This window comes from Hyperoodon ampullatus (assembly GCF_949752795.1).
Source record: "Hyperoodon ampullatus genome assembly, chromosome: 13".
NCBI lineage: Eukaryota > Metazoa > Chordata > Mammalia > Artiodactyla > Ziphiidae > Hyperoodon > Hyperoodon ampullatus.
The window spans coordinates 66,516,469-66,535,748 of record NC_136926.1 but is presented as its reverse complement, the minus strand read 5'-3'; the positions used below and the strand labels follow the sequence as shown (position 1 = coordinate 66,535,748).

The 19,280-nt window shown below is 47.2% G+C and overlaps 1 protein-coding gene across 1 annotated transcript in view; it reads left to right on the top strand.

Annotated features, from left to right (window-relative positions):
• Positions 1-9,178: 9,178 nt before the first annotated feature.
• Positions 9,179-19,280, top strand: part of MYO5B (myosin VB) — a 385,365-nt gene continuing 375,263 nt past the window's right edge. Inside the window, exon 1 of the mRNA XM_079718130.1 lies at positions 9,179-9,377. Within this exon, the coding sequence (XP_079574256.1) occupies positions 9,351-9,377 (27 nt within the window). The 5' untranslated portion in view covers positions 9,179-9,350. The remainder of the gene's footprint in view (positions 9,378-19,280) is intronic.

Below are 19,280 nucleotides of genomic sequence, written 5' to 3'. Positions count from 1 at the left end.
CTGCTTTTATGAAGCTTATATTGGTTGGGAGGAAAGGATAGACAGAAAATAATAAGAATATGAATAAGGCAGTTTCAGAGTGTGAAGTGATTAAACGAAACGGGAGGGTGCTATCATAGGCCGGATGATGAGGGAAGCCTTTCAGATTCGGTGTTATTTGAGGTTAGAAAAATGAGAAGCAACAACATTTAAAATAGATAACCAACAAGGGCCTACTGTATAGCACAGGGAACTCTGCTCAATATTCTGTAATAACCTAAATGGGAAAACAATTTGAAAAAGAATAGATACATGTGTATGTATAACTGAATCACTTTGCTGTACACCTGAAACTAACACAACATTGTTAATCAACTATACTCCAATATAAAATAAAAAATTTTTTTAATGAATATAAAAAAAGAAAAAGAAGAAACAGTAGACTTTCTATGCTACTATAAAAGTTTGCCCATTATAATTCTATAATGTGATGAAAAAGTATTAAAATCAATGGAATGTGGATGCAAAAAAAGAAAGAAAGAAAGAAAAATGAGAAGCAACAGCCTTGATGGTTGGGGGACCAGGACTAGGGTGTGGTGAGTGAGGCACTAGCCTTGGGTGCAAAACTTAAGGGGCACCAAAAACTCAGTAATCATGATAAATAATATTTGTAAAAATCAAAATTCATGCCAAAAATCCATGAGGAATGGAATTTCAAAATTTTAAATAAAGGTCTGACAGTGCTGGGCTGGGCCAGATTAGAGCCTGAGGCCAAAGGAAAAATGTGTGTCCCTATATACATGTTTTAATGTATTTCTTTAATGGTTCATTTTTTTTCCAGAGGTAGATTTTGAAACTATTAGTGATAAGTTTGCTTCATTAAAGCCAGATTAAGTAAAAGAGTATATTCTGTTTAGGGGATTGTTACAGTAAAAGGTTAAGTCAGCAGGCTTGGGGTGCTCAAACACTACACATTCCAAAGAAAGGACTGGTCCTTGATCAGCTCCTGGGAGATAACCTATAACAACTCATTTGAACATTGGTGTGCTAATTAGCCAAGACTTGGTTATTGATTCAGATATGAATAGCAGAAGAACCTGTAGGCTATGTATGGGATGTGGCTTTTTCTGATATGCCAGCTGACCAAACCCTGCAATGTACTTGATAGCATATTATCTGGCTACCCCTAGAATTAAAATTCAAAATAAGTACGTGTACTGAAGCATTTCAAAGTATATTAAAAATATTGTCAATCCCAGGTACCAAATAGAATAGAAACATATACAGTGTATCCATGCAGTGGAGGAAGGCTTCATGGAGAAGGTGGGACGGGGGGTAAGACCAAAAGCAGAGGTTTAGTAGCTCTGCTTTAGAATTACCTGGGAGTGTAAAGACCACACCCCTGGGAGTGTAAAGACCTCAGCTGGAGATTCTGGGATGAGATACAGGGATCAGCCCTTTTGAAGTGATTCCTAGGTGATTCTAGCGTGTAGCCAAGCCCAAGAATCATGGTCTTAAAGGATGGGTAGGATTTGGAAGCAGACAGCATATTCCAAGCAGTTTTTATTAATTTACAGGGTTGTGTAATTAATACAAGCCCTGAGGTCTATCCTTAGCCCACCCTCTGGTTCTGATTCCCTCTCAATCTCAGAACAGGAGAAAGTCTCATCTGGAATCAGCCAGAAACTTGAGCCCCACAGTGAGATCTCGGTTTAATGGTTCAATTTTATTAACGGACGAGAGGGGGTGAAGGGTATGCTTTGTGAGCAAGGCAAGTGGGTAGAGATTGTGAGTGAAATTCTCTGCTACTCAGGCAGGACTCGTGAACCCCTACCCACTTCCTAGTTCTTCCCAGAAATGTCCAGGCCAAGAGCAGCTCAGCCACCAATCAGCAGTGTGACTTTGGGCAGGTCTGTCTCTGCTGGGAGCCTCAGTTTTTTCATTTGTAAAATGGGAAGGTTGGATATTGATCTCTTTAAGGCTCTTCCAGTTATGACTTTGGAAGATCAGAAAATTATGGAGTATTGAAAATGAGAGAAAAAGCAAAAATAAAACTAGCCGTTGGGAAAAATGTCCAGAAGAGGGCACAAGATGCTAGGGCTAAACTATACATGTCCCTGGGAATCCTCCGGAAAGGGATCCTGCAGCTGCTTACTTGAGAGCAAGTGACGGTGAGATGAGCAGTGATTGGAGGACTAGAGTCTCAGGGTTACGTTAGGGGGGGTTTATAGCCTGTGGGCATGCAGGTGGTTACATTGTGTTTACTCAGAGCCACACCACCTCATTTTTCTCCTGTTTCCTCTCCATCCAAACTCCAATAGATTGGTCACTCCATCCTGGGGCGGGGGGAGTGGGAGGGTCATTACAGTTATTTACTCAATAGCCCTTGGGTCTTGGAAGAGCTTCCATGACCAGAAGTTTTGGAGATTCTGGGAAAGTGTAAACTCCACTCTTTTCTCTCCCACTTCCCGCAAGAAAAGAACCCAACCCTTTTGCGGCAGAGTCAGGATGCCCAGTAGGAAGCAAAGCCTTTCATTCCATTTAGGATTAAAGTCAAGCTTTAAATAAACCCCCCTAAAGGGAACACAGGACTTTGGGTCTCGCTGAGTGGTAAAGCATTGCTATCAAACCTTCCCAAGGAGCAAGCTTTGACACGGGGGGTTTTCTTCGCTTGAGGTTATCAATACAGCATTTGTGATAACAGCTCTAAACTTTGTTTGATGTCGTGAGCCAGGTGTATGGAGGGCAGCCACCAGGGCACAGCCACTGACTCCCAGGGGTGGTGCAGCTCACCCCCACCCAGTGGCAGAATCTACAGCATCCTTGGCAGTGATAATCCAGCCTCTGCTTGAATTCCCCCAGGGACAGCAAGCTCACTTTTCCATGAGATGCCTCTCTTAGACAGTCTTTATTAGAAGTTGTTCTTCATGGCTGTGCAATATCTACCACCCAGACACTTCCTCCCTGTGGTCTGGCCTCCAGGAACCAGACCCAGCCTAATCCCTCTTTCACATGACAGATTTTCAAGTGTTTGAAAATAGTGTTTTTTGGGGTTTTTTTTTTTTTTTTTTGCGGTAGGCGGGCCTCTCACTGTTGTGGCCTCTCCCGTTGCAGAGCACAGGCTCCGGACGCGCAGGCTCAGCGGCCATGGCTCACGGGCCCAGCCGCCCCGCGGCATGTGGGATCTTCCCGGACCGGGGCACGAACCCGTGTCCCCTGCATCGGCAGGCGGACTCTCAACCACTGCGCCACCAGGGAAGCCCTGAAAATAGTTTTGATGTCCGAATCTCTCACCAGTCCTCAGCGCCCAGAGTCTTTTCTTACCCAAATCAAACCAACCCAGTGGTCTTCAACCATCCTCATGTGTCACGGCTTCCACCCTCATCACCCCCCACCTGCATCCCACAGAGGGGCGGCCGGTGGGAAATCCAGGCTGGGGTCTGTGTCACTGTCTCTCCCTGACAAACAGTGACAGAAGTCATGGCTTAAATCTGCACACAGGCTGAGTGCTAACTCAGAACAGGTGAAAAATAAGTCTGCTTTGCCCTAAGAGGGACTCAGAGATGACCACTGAATGAACTGCAAAGGTGAAAGTGTTCCACAGCGTCAGGCTCTTAACACCATTTTAAATCCTGAATTTCTAATAAAGATCTAATTTGGCAGGTCGTGGAAGCAGATGCCCTTTGCTCCATGGGCTTCAGACCTTCTTGTTCTCAAATTCTCTAAAGGAAAACCATGTATGTCGTCACACATTTTTAGGTTAATAACTAACATTTTTAATAAGTTTAAATAGTTGGAAAATATGTAATTTCTGGCATATCATAAGTATTGTCAGCTTAAAATAAAACTTCTATCAAGTGAACCCAGGACTCTAACTGCTATAACAATTTGATACCCTCCACTGCCCATTTAAAAACCACACATGGGGCTTCCCTGGTGGCGCAGTGGTTGAGAGTCTGCCTGCCGATGCAGGGGACGTGGGTTCGTGCCCCAGTCTGGGAGGATCCCACATGCCATGGAGCGGCTGGGCCCGTGAGCCACGGCCTCTGGGCCTGCGCGTCCGGAGCCTGTGCTCTGCAACGGGAGAGGCCACAACAGTGAGAGGCCCGCGTACCACAAAAAAAAACCAAAAACCAAAAAACAAAAAACCACACACATTCTTTAAATCATTCATTTTTTCCCTTGAGCCTGGAATTCTGTTCCACTTTCCCTGCAGAATTTTATCTACATTCTTTAATGCTAGAAACTCCTTTAATAACCACCATATAATACTTATCTATAACAAAAATATGTATATAAATTAATATATTTTAAAAATTTGCAGTGGTCAAGTATTCAAATTATTCTGAAATGAATGATCACAAATGCTATTAGTATACAATCTCAAAAATCGATTTGTATTTTTGTTATAGACATAAGTGTTATATATTTACTTACATAAAAAAGTAGACGGTAAAGAAACTTTTGTTAGAACAGTGTCCCTTAAGTCTTTGAACTCCTGCTGAGTTGCCAAAAATCACATGGTGATCCATCAAAAGGTTATCTTTTTTTTTTTTTTTTTTTTGCGGTACGCGGGCCTCTCACTGTTGTGGCCTCTCCCGTTGCGGAGCACAGGCTCCGGACGCGCAGGCTCAGCGGCCATGGCTCACGGGCCCAGCCGCTCCACGGCACGTGGGATCTTCCCGGACCAGAGCACGAACCCGTGTCCCCTGCACTGGCAGGCGGACTCTCAACCACTGCGCCACCAGGGAAGCCCAAAAGGTTACCTTTAATAAACTGTCAGGTGACAATGACTTAGTTCCTCCTTCAATTTTGTTGATAACAGAATTGGAAACCACCTAACCTGAACAGAATGTGTGGTCCCTTCATCAGAGTCACTCACTCTCAACAAGGAAGTTTTCCAATTGTCCTTTGTTTGGTGCCCCGAAGGCTTTTGCTTCCCCAGGAAAGCACCACCCCAGTATTCAGGAGGATTGAGAAATGTGTTTTCTTCTGCAAAGTGGGAGAAGAAGTGAGAAGGGCCATCTGAGATGAGCCCCCCAACTCAGGCTTGTTTTCTGGCAAAGTCGTGTTTAGAGTTGCCACTAGATATGGACACTTGGGATCTGGAAATTGATTTTCTTAAAACAAACTACGGACTAGCAAGTCCTTGAAAAGTCTTGGCATACACCGGTGGACCACAAACCCCAGTTTGAAGATGCTGCCTTAGCAGGTAAGAGCATTTGGGAGACCAACCTACCATGAAGGGCAGGAGAGCAATTGCTAGGTTGAAGTTCTTGCTAGTGAGCCAATCATCACAGGATGCTTTTTGTATGTGATTTTATTAGTCATCTATTGCTGCATAACAAATTACCCCCAAACTTAGTGGCTTCAAACAACACACACGTATTACCTCACAGTTTAATTTAGACACAGCTTTTCTGGATCCTCTGCTTCTGGGTGTATCATGTGGCTGCCCTCAAAGTGTCAGCTGGGGCTGTGGTTCTTCAAGTCGAGTCTGAAGACTTGACAAGTGCAGAATCTGCTTCCAAGCTCACTCACTTAGCTCTTAGGAGAATTCAGTTTCTCAAGGGTCTGAGGCCACCCTTAGTTTCTTGCCACATGGGTCGCTCCATAGGGCAGCTCACAATATGTCAGCTTGCTTCATCAGAGCAAGCATGTGAGAAGAGCCAGAGAAAATTCCAGCAAGACAAAAGTCACAGTCATATAACCTAATCATGGAAGTGATGTCCCATCATCACCTTTGCTATGTTTTATTTGCTATAAGCAAATCATTAGGTCCAGCCAACACACAATTCACCTACTATTTCTTGAGTTCTATTTTGTGCAAGGCATTGTGTTAGGACATGCAGAGGATACAAACATGGGTCAGGTGTGGTTCCTGCCTTCAAGGCCCTGAGAGCCTAGTGTTGAGGAGCCAGGGATATTAGCACACACATGACACAGGGTGCAGTGAGGGGAGCTTCTTAAGTGCAGATGAATGCTTTGGAAGTTCAGAGTTCTTCCTCATTTGTATACGATGGAAAGCCCCATCAGGAAGGAGGAGGAAGGAGACCAAGGCACTCCCAATGGATGTCTTCTCTTTACTTTGAGATGCCATGGAGCACAGAGCAGTGTTTCTTAAAGTATGAGCTCTATACCACCTGGGGTACTTATTAAACATGAGGACTCATGGTCCACATGTGGACCAACTGGAATAGCATCCCCTGGCATCCCCTTCATCCTGATACCCACTAACGTTTGGGAACCACTGGCAAGTGCTTAGGTTCTAGAGTGGAATAGAGTTGGGTTGAATCCTGGCTCTCTGACCTAGAACATCTCCCCCCACCCCCCAGCCTCACTTTGCTCATCTGTCAAACAGAGTTAAGGTCCAAACATCCTTTAAAATGTTGCTCTGAGGCTCAGACAAGATCACAGAAGTAAAGCACTTGGCAGGTTTCCTGGCACAAAGTAAGTTTTCAAATGTCTTTATTATTATTCAAAGGAGGGAAAGCCCATATCTGATTGTGGGGTTAGAAATCCACAAAGCTCTGGCCAAGAGTAATATACTCCTCAAGGATGTGATTCAGCTCAGTCAGCATGAATTTCAATTTGTGCCAGGTATGATGGAAGCCAGAAAGTTGGAACTGGGTTGGGGGTGGGAAGAAAGGTTGGTAACATGAGTCGCAGGTTGGTCCGAGGGCCTAGCGGGAGCGCTAACATTGCCTCTCTGGCAGGTGGAAAGGTGGGTCTAAAGGTTAGAGTTGGATTTGAGAGTTAACATTGCAGGAAGAGGTGAGATAGAGGGCATGGCTGAGAAGAAAGGTGAGATCTGGGAAATAGGCCACAGTTTTACTCAGGAACCAGGAAGAGAAAGCAGAAGGTGTGGTTAGCGAGGCTGGGAAAACAAGAGGAGAAAAAATGAGAGGACAACAATGCAGGGAGAGTCAGTTACCACCCTATGCTTCAGAGGGAGAAGGCAATTTCAATAGGACGGGGCTGAGAGGGAGCGGCTTAGGAAGGAATTAAAGCAGTGACTCTTAACCTTGACTGTCATTAGAACCACCTGAAAACTCTTAAAAATCCCTTTGCCCAGGCAGCATCCCAGACAAATTAAATCAGTAATTTCTGGGGGTGGGAGCCAGGCATTTGTCTTTGTAAAAGTGATTCCAGTGTGCAAAAGGTGTTGAGAGCCAGTGAATTTCATGGGACTGGGCAGTAAAAGCTGCCACTTCAACAATTTAGCCGGGAAGGAGAACAGAGGAAATGTCAAGAGCCAGCTGAGAGAGAGAGTTGCTGGTGGAGAGATGGGACCATGATGGAGCACGGTGGTGAAGCCAAGGGGATCTGGAGCTGAGGTGCGGGTTGAGCCTTAGCGAGGAGTCTTTCTTAGTCTGAGAGGGAAGAATCCCCCAGGAGGTGTGAAGACACCCCGTGCTGAGCCCCACCCCCAGCCCTTCTGATTGAGTAGGTCTGCAGTGAGGCCCCATATTTTGTCTTTCTAAAAAGCTCTCAGAGGGGCTTCCCGGGGCTTCCCTGGTGGCGCAGTGGTTGAGAGTCCGCCTGCCGATGCAGGGGACACGGGTTCGTGCCCCGGTCCAGGAAGATCCCACATGCCGCAGAGCGGCTGGGCCCGTGAGCCCAACGGGAGAGGCCACAACAGTGAGAGGCCCGCGTACAGCAAAAAAAAAAAAAAAAGTTCCCAGGTGATGCTGATGGCCCTGGGGGCCACACTTCAAGAATTATCAGAATATAGGGAAGGAAACTACGCAGACAGATTTTTGAGGGAGAGAGACATGATGGAATCCTTTCTGCTCTTGCCGGTGATATGAAGAGCTCCCTTTGAGATCCAAGAAGAGTTGCCCAAGCTTTGGTCACTGCATTTGTCAATACTGGAAGCACAATCCTTTAGAGTTATGGAGGAACTTAAAAAAATCAGAAGCTGGGGTCCCACCCTTCACCAGTGGATTGGAGCTCCTCAGGGTGGGGGTCCCTTCCTTGGAACTGTTAAAGCTCCCCAGGTGATTCTCACTGAGGAGGCATGGTTGAGAAGGGCGGCAGGTGGGTTAAATGGGGATCCTACCTTCCAAGTGGGAAGGTCTTAAATGGGATGAGTCTAAGAATCACCTTCCCGGGAGTGGAGCTCCGGAACAACTATAGAGATGGATGCTCTGACTGAGAACCACTCTCAGAGGCCATCCCTCATTCAGGTACAAATGCCACCTCCAAAGACCATGTCTCCTCCTACAGCTCCTGCTCTCCCTTTACTGGCTCCTGCCAATTATTTTCCTTTTTGGCTGAAATTTCTACTTTTTGTTGGAAGTGGAAGAGGGAGTGAAGCTGCCAAGTGTCACTGGCAGAAGCGACAAAAGTGAATGAGATAGGGAGCGGCAGAGGGATTGAGACTGTGCGTGAGAGAGAGGGGAGAAAATGTGAGGCTTCCCAGAAAAGCAAACAATTCTCTGATGGGGGCGGCCAGGAGCCTAGCTGGAAGCTGTGCGTGAAACTCGCGAAGTGGAGAAGAGTTACGACTCCCACGTTCTGATCAGGATTTCAGCGCAGGGAGCTGTTTGGCAGAGACAGTCTTTAGTATATCCAAAACGCCTTAGTAACAGTCTACACATAACTGAATTTTAATAATGAAAATGTTAATGCCCACGTAAAACCCAGAGAAAAATGTACGGAGCCTTTCTGCCGCAGGCATCTCTCCTTTTTTTTCCTCTTCTCCCTTCGCTGGTGCTTCCTCCTCTTTTTTTCTGGTCTCCAATGGGTCCCCGCCCAGCCTCCCAGAGCGCAGTCTGCGCAGAGAGGGGGCGCTGCACGGCAGGTGTCGGCACCAGGCGCGCACCTGTCCCGCGAGCGCCCGGTGTCCAGCAGGGGGCGGACGGCGCCTGCTCCTAGCGCGGCCCCGCCCCTGGCCGGGAGGACCCCGCTGCGGCTGGGGGCGCGGGAGGCGCGGCCGGCCCGGCCCCCGCAGGGCTCAAAGGCGGCGGCGGCGGCGGCGCACCGGCAGCCGCCTAGGACGCGCGCCCGCCCTCTTCCTCCCGCGCCGCCTCCCATACCTGAGCGGGGAGCGGCGCCGCGCGGCCTCTCCCCCGCCCGCCCGCCACTCCTGCCCGGCCGCCGCTGCGCCGCCGCCACCGCGGGAGTAAAGGTCGCGCCGGCCGAGAGCGAGCCGGCCGCGGCGCCTCCAGGAAGCCGGCGGGGCAGGTCGGGGAAGAGAGAAAAGAACCGAGAAACTCTCGGGCAGCCCGGGAAGATGGCGCCAGACGGGCCGGCCGTGGACTGAGAGCCGCCGGGGCCGCGAGGAGCCGGGACCCGCCGCCCCCGGGACACGAGCGAGGGCCTCCCGCTGGCCACGGGGTCCGGGCTCGGCCCGGCCCGCGGGGGTCATGTCGGTCAGCGAGCTCTACAGCCAGGTGAGTGCGGGCCGCGCCGGGCCCGGGGTACGGGTGAGGGCTGCGGGGCGGGCGGCTCTCTGGGACGCCTTCTCCTGCGGCTCCGCGGGGCTGGGAGCGGCGGGGGACGCCTCTCAGGCTCCCCGTCATCGCCGCCTCCGCGCCCCGAACTTCGGGTGGCGGAGAAAGTTTGGCTGTTCCGGGAGCGCCCCGCGGTGACCGCCCGCGGCTCCCGCCCCGGCCAGGGCTGTCCCCCGCTCCCCGACGCTCTGTCGTCGCTGTCCTCGTCCCGGCTCCGTCCGGCTGAGGTCCCCGAACTGAGGGGGTGTCCCCCCCAGCTTGGAGCCTAGGACGCGGGGACCGCCCCCCGCGGTGGTCGCCTGCTCGTGGACCCCACCTCGGTGCTCTGCAGCGTGAGCTCTCGAGGGCGACCCTCTCGAGTGCCAACGAGGGGGAACCCTGAACTTGGGGCTGGGGTATTCCTCAATTTGGGGGTGGGGAGAGAAGGGGACTCAACCTGCTGTGAGGGGCGCGGCGGCTTTTGGGTGGGTAAGCAGTGGGTAAAGGATGCTCGAGGGATCTGGAGAGAGCCCAGGGAAGCGCATTCTTACTTTGCCGCGGGTGGGCATTTTGAGGCGGCCCCTCTGGGTGGGCACTCGGTGGGCTTCAGTCATTGCGGGAGGGGGTCGGAGTAATGCTGACTCGGGGGTGGAGTGTGGATTTCCAGGATGTCCTCAAGGTCAGAATGGATGCGCAGGGCTCCTTCATTAGAGTCGGGAACAGGTGCGGCCGCAGGACTCCCCGCTTCCGCAGCAGTTGCTGTGATTAAAGTTGGAGACCAGCCACCTCTTCCCCAAGAGCCCACAGCCGAGCTGCAGCCGCCCGGGCCCCCTCGGGTTTCAACTTGGCGTTGAGGGGCGGTTGAGGGGGTGAGGGGCCTTTAAGCTACCCCTCCCCCCTTTAAAAAAATAAGTTTTGGATGTCCGTACACCTCGTCCGCCGGTTTTTCTTCTCTGTGGCCGGGACACGTTTGACAGTGCTTCGTGCCCACCTCTTCGTTTGCGGAGGGGTGCGCGGTGCCCTCGTGGGTTGTGGGTGTGTGATTCCCAGGACCTGGGCCCGGGCCAACAGGTCTGGGCGGGGGAGGAAGAGCTACTTCCGCATCTTCACCTGGCGACTGCTCAGAGCTGCCCCCGCGCGTGGGCGAGCCCTTCAGCTGGGTGGGCTGGCCACCCCTTTTCGTTTGAGGAATTTTCGAATCCCTTCTTCCTCCTGGAAGGGGACAGGGCCGAGGCGGGAAGACGCGAGGTGGCAGTGGAGGGTGTAACCTGGCTGGGGGCGGGGTCACCATAACCTGGTGCACCTGCTCCGCCCCCACCAGGTCCCCTAGCAGCGACCGCTGATGAAAGACAGCTTCTGGGAGGAAAGGATGTGAGGTTCGAGCCAGGGGTGAAAACTGTGGCGTTTCTGGCTTTGGAAGAGCACCCTATCCCGTTTAACCGTGGGAGTCTTGGGAGGAGCCCTCGCAGTTGTTTCCCTGAAGCAGTTATCCGGAACCTCAGCGGGAGGCTGGAAACCAGCGAGGCAGGGAAGCTTTGTCACACTAAAGTGCACAAAGTATACAGAGTGCACACTCAGTATACCTGCAATATATCATAAAGTATTTTATCAGACAGTAACTAATTGCTGTATTATATGAAGCTAATGGACAATTGAATAAACCCTTAAGTTTTGGATCCCTGATTTTGAAAAACAAGAACACTGCGTTGCTTTTAAAGACAACTTTCAGGGAAAACACTCAACTTGATTTTTAGTTAGAAATGAGTATACTGCATGTTAATTATTAGGAATGATGAGTTAGTGGGAGTGTGAGCTAACGTTCCAGTGTACTTTTTCTTCTTTTAAAAAATTATTTATTTTGGCTGTGCTGGGTCTTTGTTGTGGCGTGCGGGCTCTTCATTGTGGTATGCGGGATCTTTGGTCCCTAACCAGGGCTCGAACCTGGGCTCCCTGCATTGGGAGCACGGTGTCCTATCCACTGGACCACCAGGGAAGTCCCCCAGTGTACTTCTTCTTGACTTATGGATATAGGGACAAAAAGGGTTCATGAGGAAAAGGTCTTGGAAAGGCGCTCAAGGTGCTTAAGAAAAAAAGTAGCTTCGTTGGTGTGAGTGTTTGGCATACATAGTCCAAAAGGGGTCTTAGAATCTCCCTAAGGCCCAGGAACTGTACCTCACTGTTAATAGGTTTCTAGTTCTTAATCATTTCTAGGTTTATGAATCTCAAATTGAGATTCTTCTGTGGCCCACGCAGTAGCTTCCAGCCAGATCGCATCTTGAGCAGCTGTTACTTTTTCTGGCAGAGCTGAACACACTTATGCTTTACTACGAGAAGCAGTTGTGTTGTTTCCTAACCACTATCACCCCACTTGCTAGGCTGGATTCTCAGTATGCACATGAATCATAAATTATACAGAGAAATCGTTCCTGTGACTCAGATTCACTTTGTTTCTTGGGAGAGATGATTTGTTCATTTTAGTGTATTATCAAAATATCCAATGTTCCTTCTTATTTTTAACTTGCTAGTGGGCTTTTCTAATGTGATGAACACTGGATCCAAGCATGCACTTTAACGTATTATGAATGATGGAAATAGTGATCTATTATGCCAATGGCATTTATGAGTGGAATGGAAATTTTAAAGCCCTTTATTGATTATACCTGTTGCTTTAGTGACATGGTAGGAAGATATTGTTACTGGAACATGAGACACTTATTTAAGTATATAAATTAGCCTGTAAGTACTATAAATAGTTTCAGGTAAGAATTTGGTATATTAGTCTATTCCCAGTTACCGAAGTAAAGACTTTCTTCTCTTCCTCCTTCCACGTTAACTGCTTTCTTGCTCTTCTCTTTGTCTATCTGTTCTCTCCAAATGGAGGCTTATGTGCTATGTGGATTTTTTTTGGAGTTGATTTTAGTCATTGGCAAAGGGCGCTTCCCATAACAAAGGCACTCCTGTTTTCAGAAGACCCAACACCTTGCCTTTGAGAAATTACTTTCTTTGTACTGAGGTTTTTCTCAGTGGGAAAAGAGAATCAGAGTCAATGCCAGAGACTTTGAGGGTGATGTCAGGGTGAGTCAGCCTCATCCACCCTTACAGAAACGTGGTGCTGATGATGGGCTCTCTTGTCACAGACGGCACGTATGTGACAAGTGTTAGTACTTTGCTTCCAACCCACAGGAAAAGACAATATTGTATAAATCACATTAGCCCAGGTCCCAGGAAGATTCCCAAACATGTGCAAGCATGGTAAACATGATTTGATTATGACAGATGCAGAAAATAGTCTGATTTTTAAAGTGTAAAATACATAACCTCTCTTTCAGGCTGAATGATACAACTCTTCTCTATACAAGAGTTATTCTGGATGAAAAATTTGAACACTGCTCTCTCAAATAATGAGGTTTTCAGTGTGCTGCTTTGGTTCTAGCCAGCAGAGTGACTGGGAGATCACCAGGCTGAAACCAGCACCTTCCAATAATCCCTATCCTGGTTGGTTTTTAGTTGATAGGTGGTGTTCTGAGCAGTGGATTTTTGAGTGCTGCTAGGAGGTGACTTTACTAGTGGACATGCCCTTTGTGTGTCAATGATGGCTTTGAGCTCAGGGGCCTTTACGAAGGGTACTGTTTTGGGGCCAATCCTTTGGAAAGTAGAACTTGGGCTGGTGTTCTCTAACTGTCCCTCACCTGCGCATCAGCTAATGCAGCCTTCTCCCAAGTTTCAGTCTGGAAGGCAGCAAGAGGCTCATGTTCCCTCTGTGCCCACTGGTAGAGACACGAGGACCTGGAGGCCAAGGGCAGCAGATGCCGTTAGTGCTCTTCCGCCTGCCCCGTGCTGTCTGTCCTCCAGCGCACTGCCTGGCGCTTGCTTACTCCCAGCAGTCAGCACCTGTGTCACTGTCAGAGGTTCCCGGAGCCTGAGAATTGATGTCCCCCAAGGGGACAGTCCTTCAACCAATGGGAGTATAACAGCTGTAGCTTCCAGTAACTCCACCTTGGAAACAGAACAGCTCTCTGGTGAGGCCCACGCAGTTTCCAGAGCTCCCGTGCACCAGGTCTCTCCACGGGGGCCTCTTGGGAGAGCTTGCTTTTCAGCTGCTAGTTTCTTCCCATTTCCTTTCTGTTGATGTGCTCCTAATATTTCATTTCATTAGCTTCAGGATGGCCACCCATTAGAAGGCTTTCTGACAGCTCCAGGCCTGGTTGGAGTCTAAGTATATTATTTTGCTTATTTTGTTCAACAGAGAGATAGCATTCTCTTGCTGTTGGAGGGCCTTTGAGTAGAAACTAAATAGACATTTTAAATTCTGACATGTGTGTGTATGTGTTTTGATACTGTCATTTTCTGTGCTACAAGTTAGCTATAAATTATACTGCTTATAGTCTATAAGTCCACATACTGCCCTCCCTAAGTGATAGAGTATTTGTCACTATCCGTACAGGATTGTCAGGGTAAACTGGCATGGGTTTGAAATACTAGTTGACCTCTGTTTTGTAACTCAGTAGCTTCCCAAAAACCACATTAAAAAGCAGCCCATTTTAAAGTGAGCGGAGCATATGTGCCCTGATGTACTTGTCTACACAAGCACATTTCGCATCGTCATTGGACAATAGAACCTATATACACAAAGTTAACTAACAATCCAACATTACCCATGTGCCATGAGCAGAGAGCAGGTACTCACAGTTACAGACGTTCTATAGAACCATCGGTCAGGTGGGCAGTGGGACATGAGTGGGCCCGGAAGAATGAATAGGCTTTGAATACACATGGAGACTGAGAAGGGCACTGTGAGTAGGAGATGGTAGAGTGGGTTTAAGCATGGACAGCCATGAGTAGTAACTACAGTAGTATTTTAAAACTCTTATGAAAATCTTAGCCTTACAGAAAAGTTGCAAAAATAGCAGAGTTCCTGTTATATGTTTCCAGATTCCCGTGATGTTAACACCTCATAAGTAGAGTGCAATCACTGAAACCAAGAGATGAACATTTGTACAACACTATTAACTTGTCCTCCAGCCTGCTGGGAATTTCACCAGTCTTTCCACTACTGACCTTCCCTGGGCCAGGAGCACATGTAGGATTCCACGTTGCATTTAGCATCACAGCTGCCTCGTCTCCTCTGATTGGGGACAGTTCCTCAGTTTCAATTTCTCCTTTGACCTTGGCAATTTTGAGAGTATTGGTCAGTTATTTTGTAGAATGAACCTCAATTTGGGTTTGTCTGATGTTTTCCCATGCTTAGATGGAGGTTATGAATTTGTGGCACAGAAGCGATGTGCCTTCCTCAGTGCACCGTCTCAGGAGATTTGTGATATCAATGTCTCATTACTGATGGTGTCACTTTGACCCCTTGGTTAAGGTGATGTCTGTCAGTTTCCTTTTCTTGAAGACTGGTATTTAGAAACTAAGATCTGGGTGCTAGGTGTGCTTATCACTGTTTATTAAATAGTCATTTAGGGATTACTGAGCCTAGAACTCAAATGTTTGATTATGCAGGCAAGGGAAGAAGAGTCATATATGACCTTGAAGTTTCCAGCTTGAGGATGGACAGAAATAAAGAAGTCGAGATGGGGCGAGGATAATGCTTGTTTGTGACACGTTTAGTTAGGGGTGACAATGGTCTAAGTGGAAATATTTACATCTGAGGATGTATGAACGAGCTCAGAGGAGAAATGGGTTCTGGGGTTCTTGCAAATAAAAGATGCCTGGGTATTTGTTTTCCTCTAAGAAATGCAGTTGTCTTAAAGCATGATTTTAATAAAGATGAGATCATGACCTTGGCATGGGCAGTCTGGCCTCTTTGGTCATGATCTTGCTGTGGACCATACGGGGTAGTGCATTTAATCAACTCTATGACACTTCGGAGCAGATACTTTCTGAGCCTTGATTGCTTAATCTGAAAAATTGGCATGGTACCTGCATTATAAGGTTATTGGAGGATTATGTGACCTGACATACGTGAAGTGCCTGCCTAGCGCAGTGTCTGGCACACTGTATGCACCTGGCAACTGTTCATCAGCTTATTTCCCCCTTCAGTCGTGATGCTGGATGGTGGCCTTTTCTCCTAACCCTCTCCTGCCATCCTGCAGGGATATTGGTCATAAGGGGACTTGGCGAGAGAGAAAGGGAAGAATTGCTTCAAATGCATAGCTACCTGAGCAATAGACAGCCCAGGCATGGGGGGAAAGGTTCCTATCCCCCACGGCCCCCTGGGGAAGGAGAAAGAGCAGTTTGAAAGAAGCTTGAAATTTAAGCTGTGCTTCCCGGTCTCCTATTAGAGCTTCAAAGGAAAATGAAAACAATTTTTCACCATGTTCTTTTATTATTTTTTGTTAATACAAATGATTATTGAAACCATTCATACAATGCAAGAAAGACAAAGGCTCTGTAATCCCATTCCCAGACAGCTCCTCTTAACCACTGATGTATACTAGACTAGCACCCAGTGTCCAGTAGGGTAACCACATGTGACTGTTGAGCACCTGAGGTGAGGCTGCCCTAAACTGGAATGAGTACACGCCAGATTTCCAAGATTGAGTACAAAAAATGAATGTAAAATATCTCACATATGCTTTTTTATGTTGATTAAATGTTCAAATAATATTTTGGATATAATGTGGCTACTAGAAAATTTAAAATTCCACATGTAGTTTGCCTCATTTCTGTTGGGCGGTACTGCTTTAGACTTAGGCATGATGCAGTATATACTTATTTGTATGGCATGATCCTATTTTTTATTTTAAATCTTAATCTACGATGGCTTTTTTCCTCCCTGTGGCATATAAAGGCAATTTTACTATTTTAATGGCTGCATAATTGGGCACTGTATGGTTGTGCTGTAATGTTTTTAACCATTCCCATTTTGATGAACATTTAATTGGTTCCAATTTTTTCATATTGTGAAAAATGTTGCAGAACATTCTTGGAACCTTTCCATATTTTTAGGATAAATTCCCCAAGGTGGAATTCCTGGCATGCACTTTTATGAGTCTTCATCAGATAAGGCCAGTAGTCTCCAGAAAAGAACTAGTCTGTTTCTTCACCCCTCCCAGGCACTGGTCATTGTTTCCTCTTTTTAAACGGACACTGAACAGTTTATTTTTGTTTAAAGTTGACTTACATTGGAGGGTTGAGCACCTTTTCATATGCTTGGTGTGTTCATTTGTAGTTTTCTTTGTATTTCCTCTGTTAAGACATTATTTATAACTCTGTTTTTGCTCATTATATGATTATACTTTTAGACATAGGAAGTCGTGGAAACCAGAATGTTCAGGATAAAATATTACAAATACATATTTTAAATAAGGCACCTTGGCATGAGTTTCTCCTTCGCTTGTTTGGAGCTTACGCATCTCTCAGCCCTACAATTGGAAAAGCACTGGTTATGATAGGTACCGTTTATCAACTGCTTTTGAGCCACGTCGTTTCTAAGAGCTGTGTGTTCACTCATTTAATAATAACACTGTGATGTAGGCACCCCCATCATCCTCATTTACAAGTGAAGGACCTCTGCCTTACTTGTCCAAAGCCACACTCCTCGTCTGACCACTCTGCGGCCTTCCACGAGGTTCTGTCCCAGTGATGGTGGGTCTGGAGCATCATTTGTGCATAAAAGAGGCCCTAACATGGAGCGTCCTTTCTACCAGCACTGCCCTGCCCGCCAGCAGCCGGGAGAAAGGAGAAAGGAAAGTCTCTGAGTACAGAAAAAGGGCAGATGGTCTGACCCGTAGTTCTCCCCTCGGGGATCTGCTGCTTTGCCTTCCGTCACCACACGCAGCCCCTAGACAGCCTGGTGCTTCTTAAAACTGCCCCACATTTAGGCAGAACCCTTGTTTTTGGCTCTCTTTAGGCCACGTAAGCCCCGAAGGAGGGTCACATCTTCAAAAAGGGGTAAATATAACAATCAAAAGGTGTACATGAAACTCAAGCAGTGTAAAATTATTTGATTTTAAATCTAACCCTCCTTCGTCCCAGGGCACTGGTCTGCTTTCCAGCACTTTCCCTGTCTCCATCTCTTTCTGAAGCATCTTCTTTCCTATCCTGCTTGATGTCTGATGGGCGTTTCGTTCCCTTTCTGAGCTAAGATCAGGGAAGTAGGTCTGAGACTCCTGGAAGCTCTCTCCCATCTGCCCACTTAGCTGAAGGTTTTCACATTTATGGGTGTGCCCTGCCCACTGCCTATCGGCTGGACAGGTGTTTGGAAAATGAGCTCACCTTCACTCAGGATGTCAGCTTGACCATCAGAGACAAGGCCCCTTCCTCCAGCATATCAGGGGAGAGCCTTACAGGAGGATACCCAGGACCCAGACCATTGCCTATTACAACTTCAGGTTCTTATCAGGGACTTTGTCAAAGCACTTTAGAAACTCCTCCAAGCAGGAGCATTTTAGGTTTGATATGAGGAGGAGGTCCTCAAGTTGTCTGGGTCCTGGTGTAGGTGAGCACTGGTATATCTTGCTGATTTGTTGTGGGAAGATCAAGCTTATGTATCTGAGCTCCAAGTTAATGGCATATAATGTTCCTCTTAAAGTTTATTCAAGGGCCTATACATTATTACTGTCCTTTGAACAATTCTAATAGTGACATGGCCCCTGTAGGCTTTTCTCTCCTTTGCTGAAGTTTGGGGAGGAATGAAGAGGCCCATCAGGAAAGATACTTAATGATTTTCCTGTAGAGCTTTTGCCATTATAAAACTCAAACGTGTAGTGGCATGAAATCCTAAAAGGAACGAGAATACCCAGATGCCTTCTGCATGGAATTCAAAGGCTTGGCTTATAATCTCTTCGGCACTAAGCAATTCAGGTCCCCTGGCTTAGAGACTCCACAAGAAAAAAGGTTCTGGGCAGTAGGATGTCAGTTCAACTGTATTGTGACCTGGCTACTGTGTATGTGTGGAGTAGATGAAAAGGTAAAATATTTGAATTGGTAAATTGTGCTGTATTCAACTATCTTTGTGTGCCCTGGCCTTTCAGTTTAGACTCTGGTTTAATTTCCTTCTGCTAACTGCCCACCTGGACCCCAGTGCAGTCCCACAAATGATAAGATGCATGCTCAGAACACATTACCTGACTTCATATGATGCCCAGCTTAGGTATCACTTAAGGTGTTTCAGAGAGGAATCCACACAGAATTGACACCATTTTTATGAATTTCTGAAATCACCAAAATGAACAGTATTGGTGAAGGATATACATGTGATAAAATGAGTAAAAAGTAGGGAATGGGGGAAAAGGCAACTAGAATAGTAGGTATCCGGGGAGGGTGGGGCTGGCGGGGGAACAGAAGTGGGAACAGCACTGTTAGCGGGCTACGAGATTTCCTGACGGGTTCACGGGTATTCATTTTATTGCCGTGCTTTATCAATTACATAGTAAAAAAAGGTGATTCTGCAGAAAATAGGGTGAGTTACAAAGCCAAATTTAAAAAAGCTTTGAGATTGTAGGTAGTTTTAGAATGTGTTTCACTGCGTGCAGTTGATGGTTGGGTGTGTATATTTGCACAGCTGCTCTCGTTGAAGATGTAGGTGAATCTTCTGCTCACATCCCTCACTTTTCCCAAGGTAGGGTTTTGCGTACTGTAAGGACTCAAGAAATGCCCTTGAATTGGTTTAAAGACCATCTGTACTCCTTTCCTGTTTCCAGGCCGTAGCCCTTCGAGGAAAGCCCTTTCTGCACCAAGGAACCACATGTACCGTCATGTTATCTGTCATTTTGGCTTAGAGTACCTGCTGGCAAGCCCATCTGTATCCTCTGGCACTTGTCTAAATCTATGGAATGTAGAGCCCCTGTCAGGAGATAATTAAATGTTGTTTTTCTTTTTTATTATTGTGCGCCAAGGCTTGGCACAAGGTATGAACGT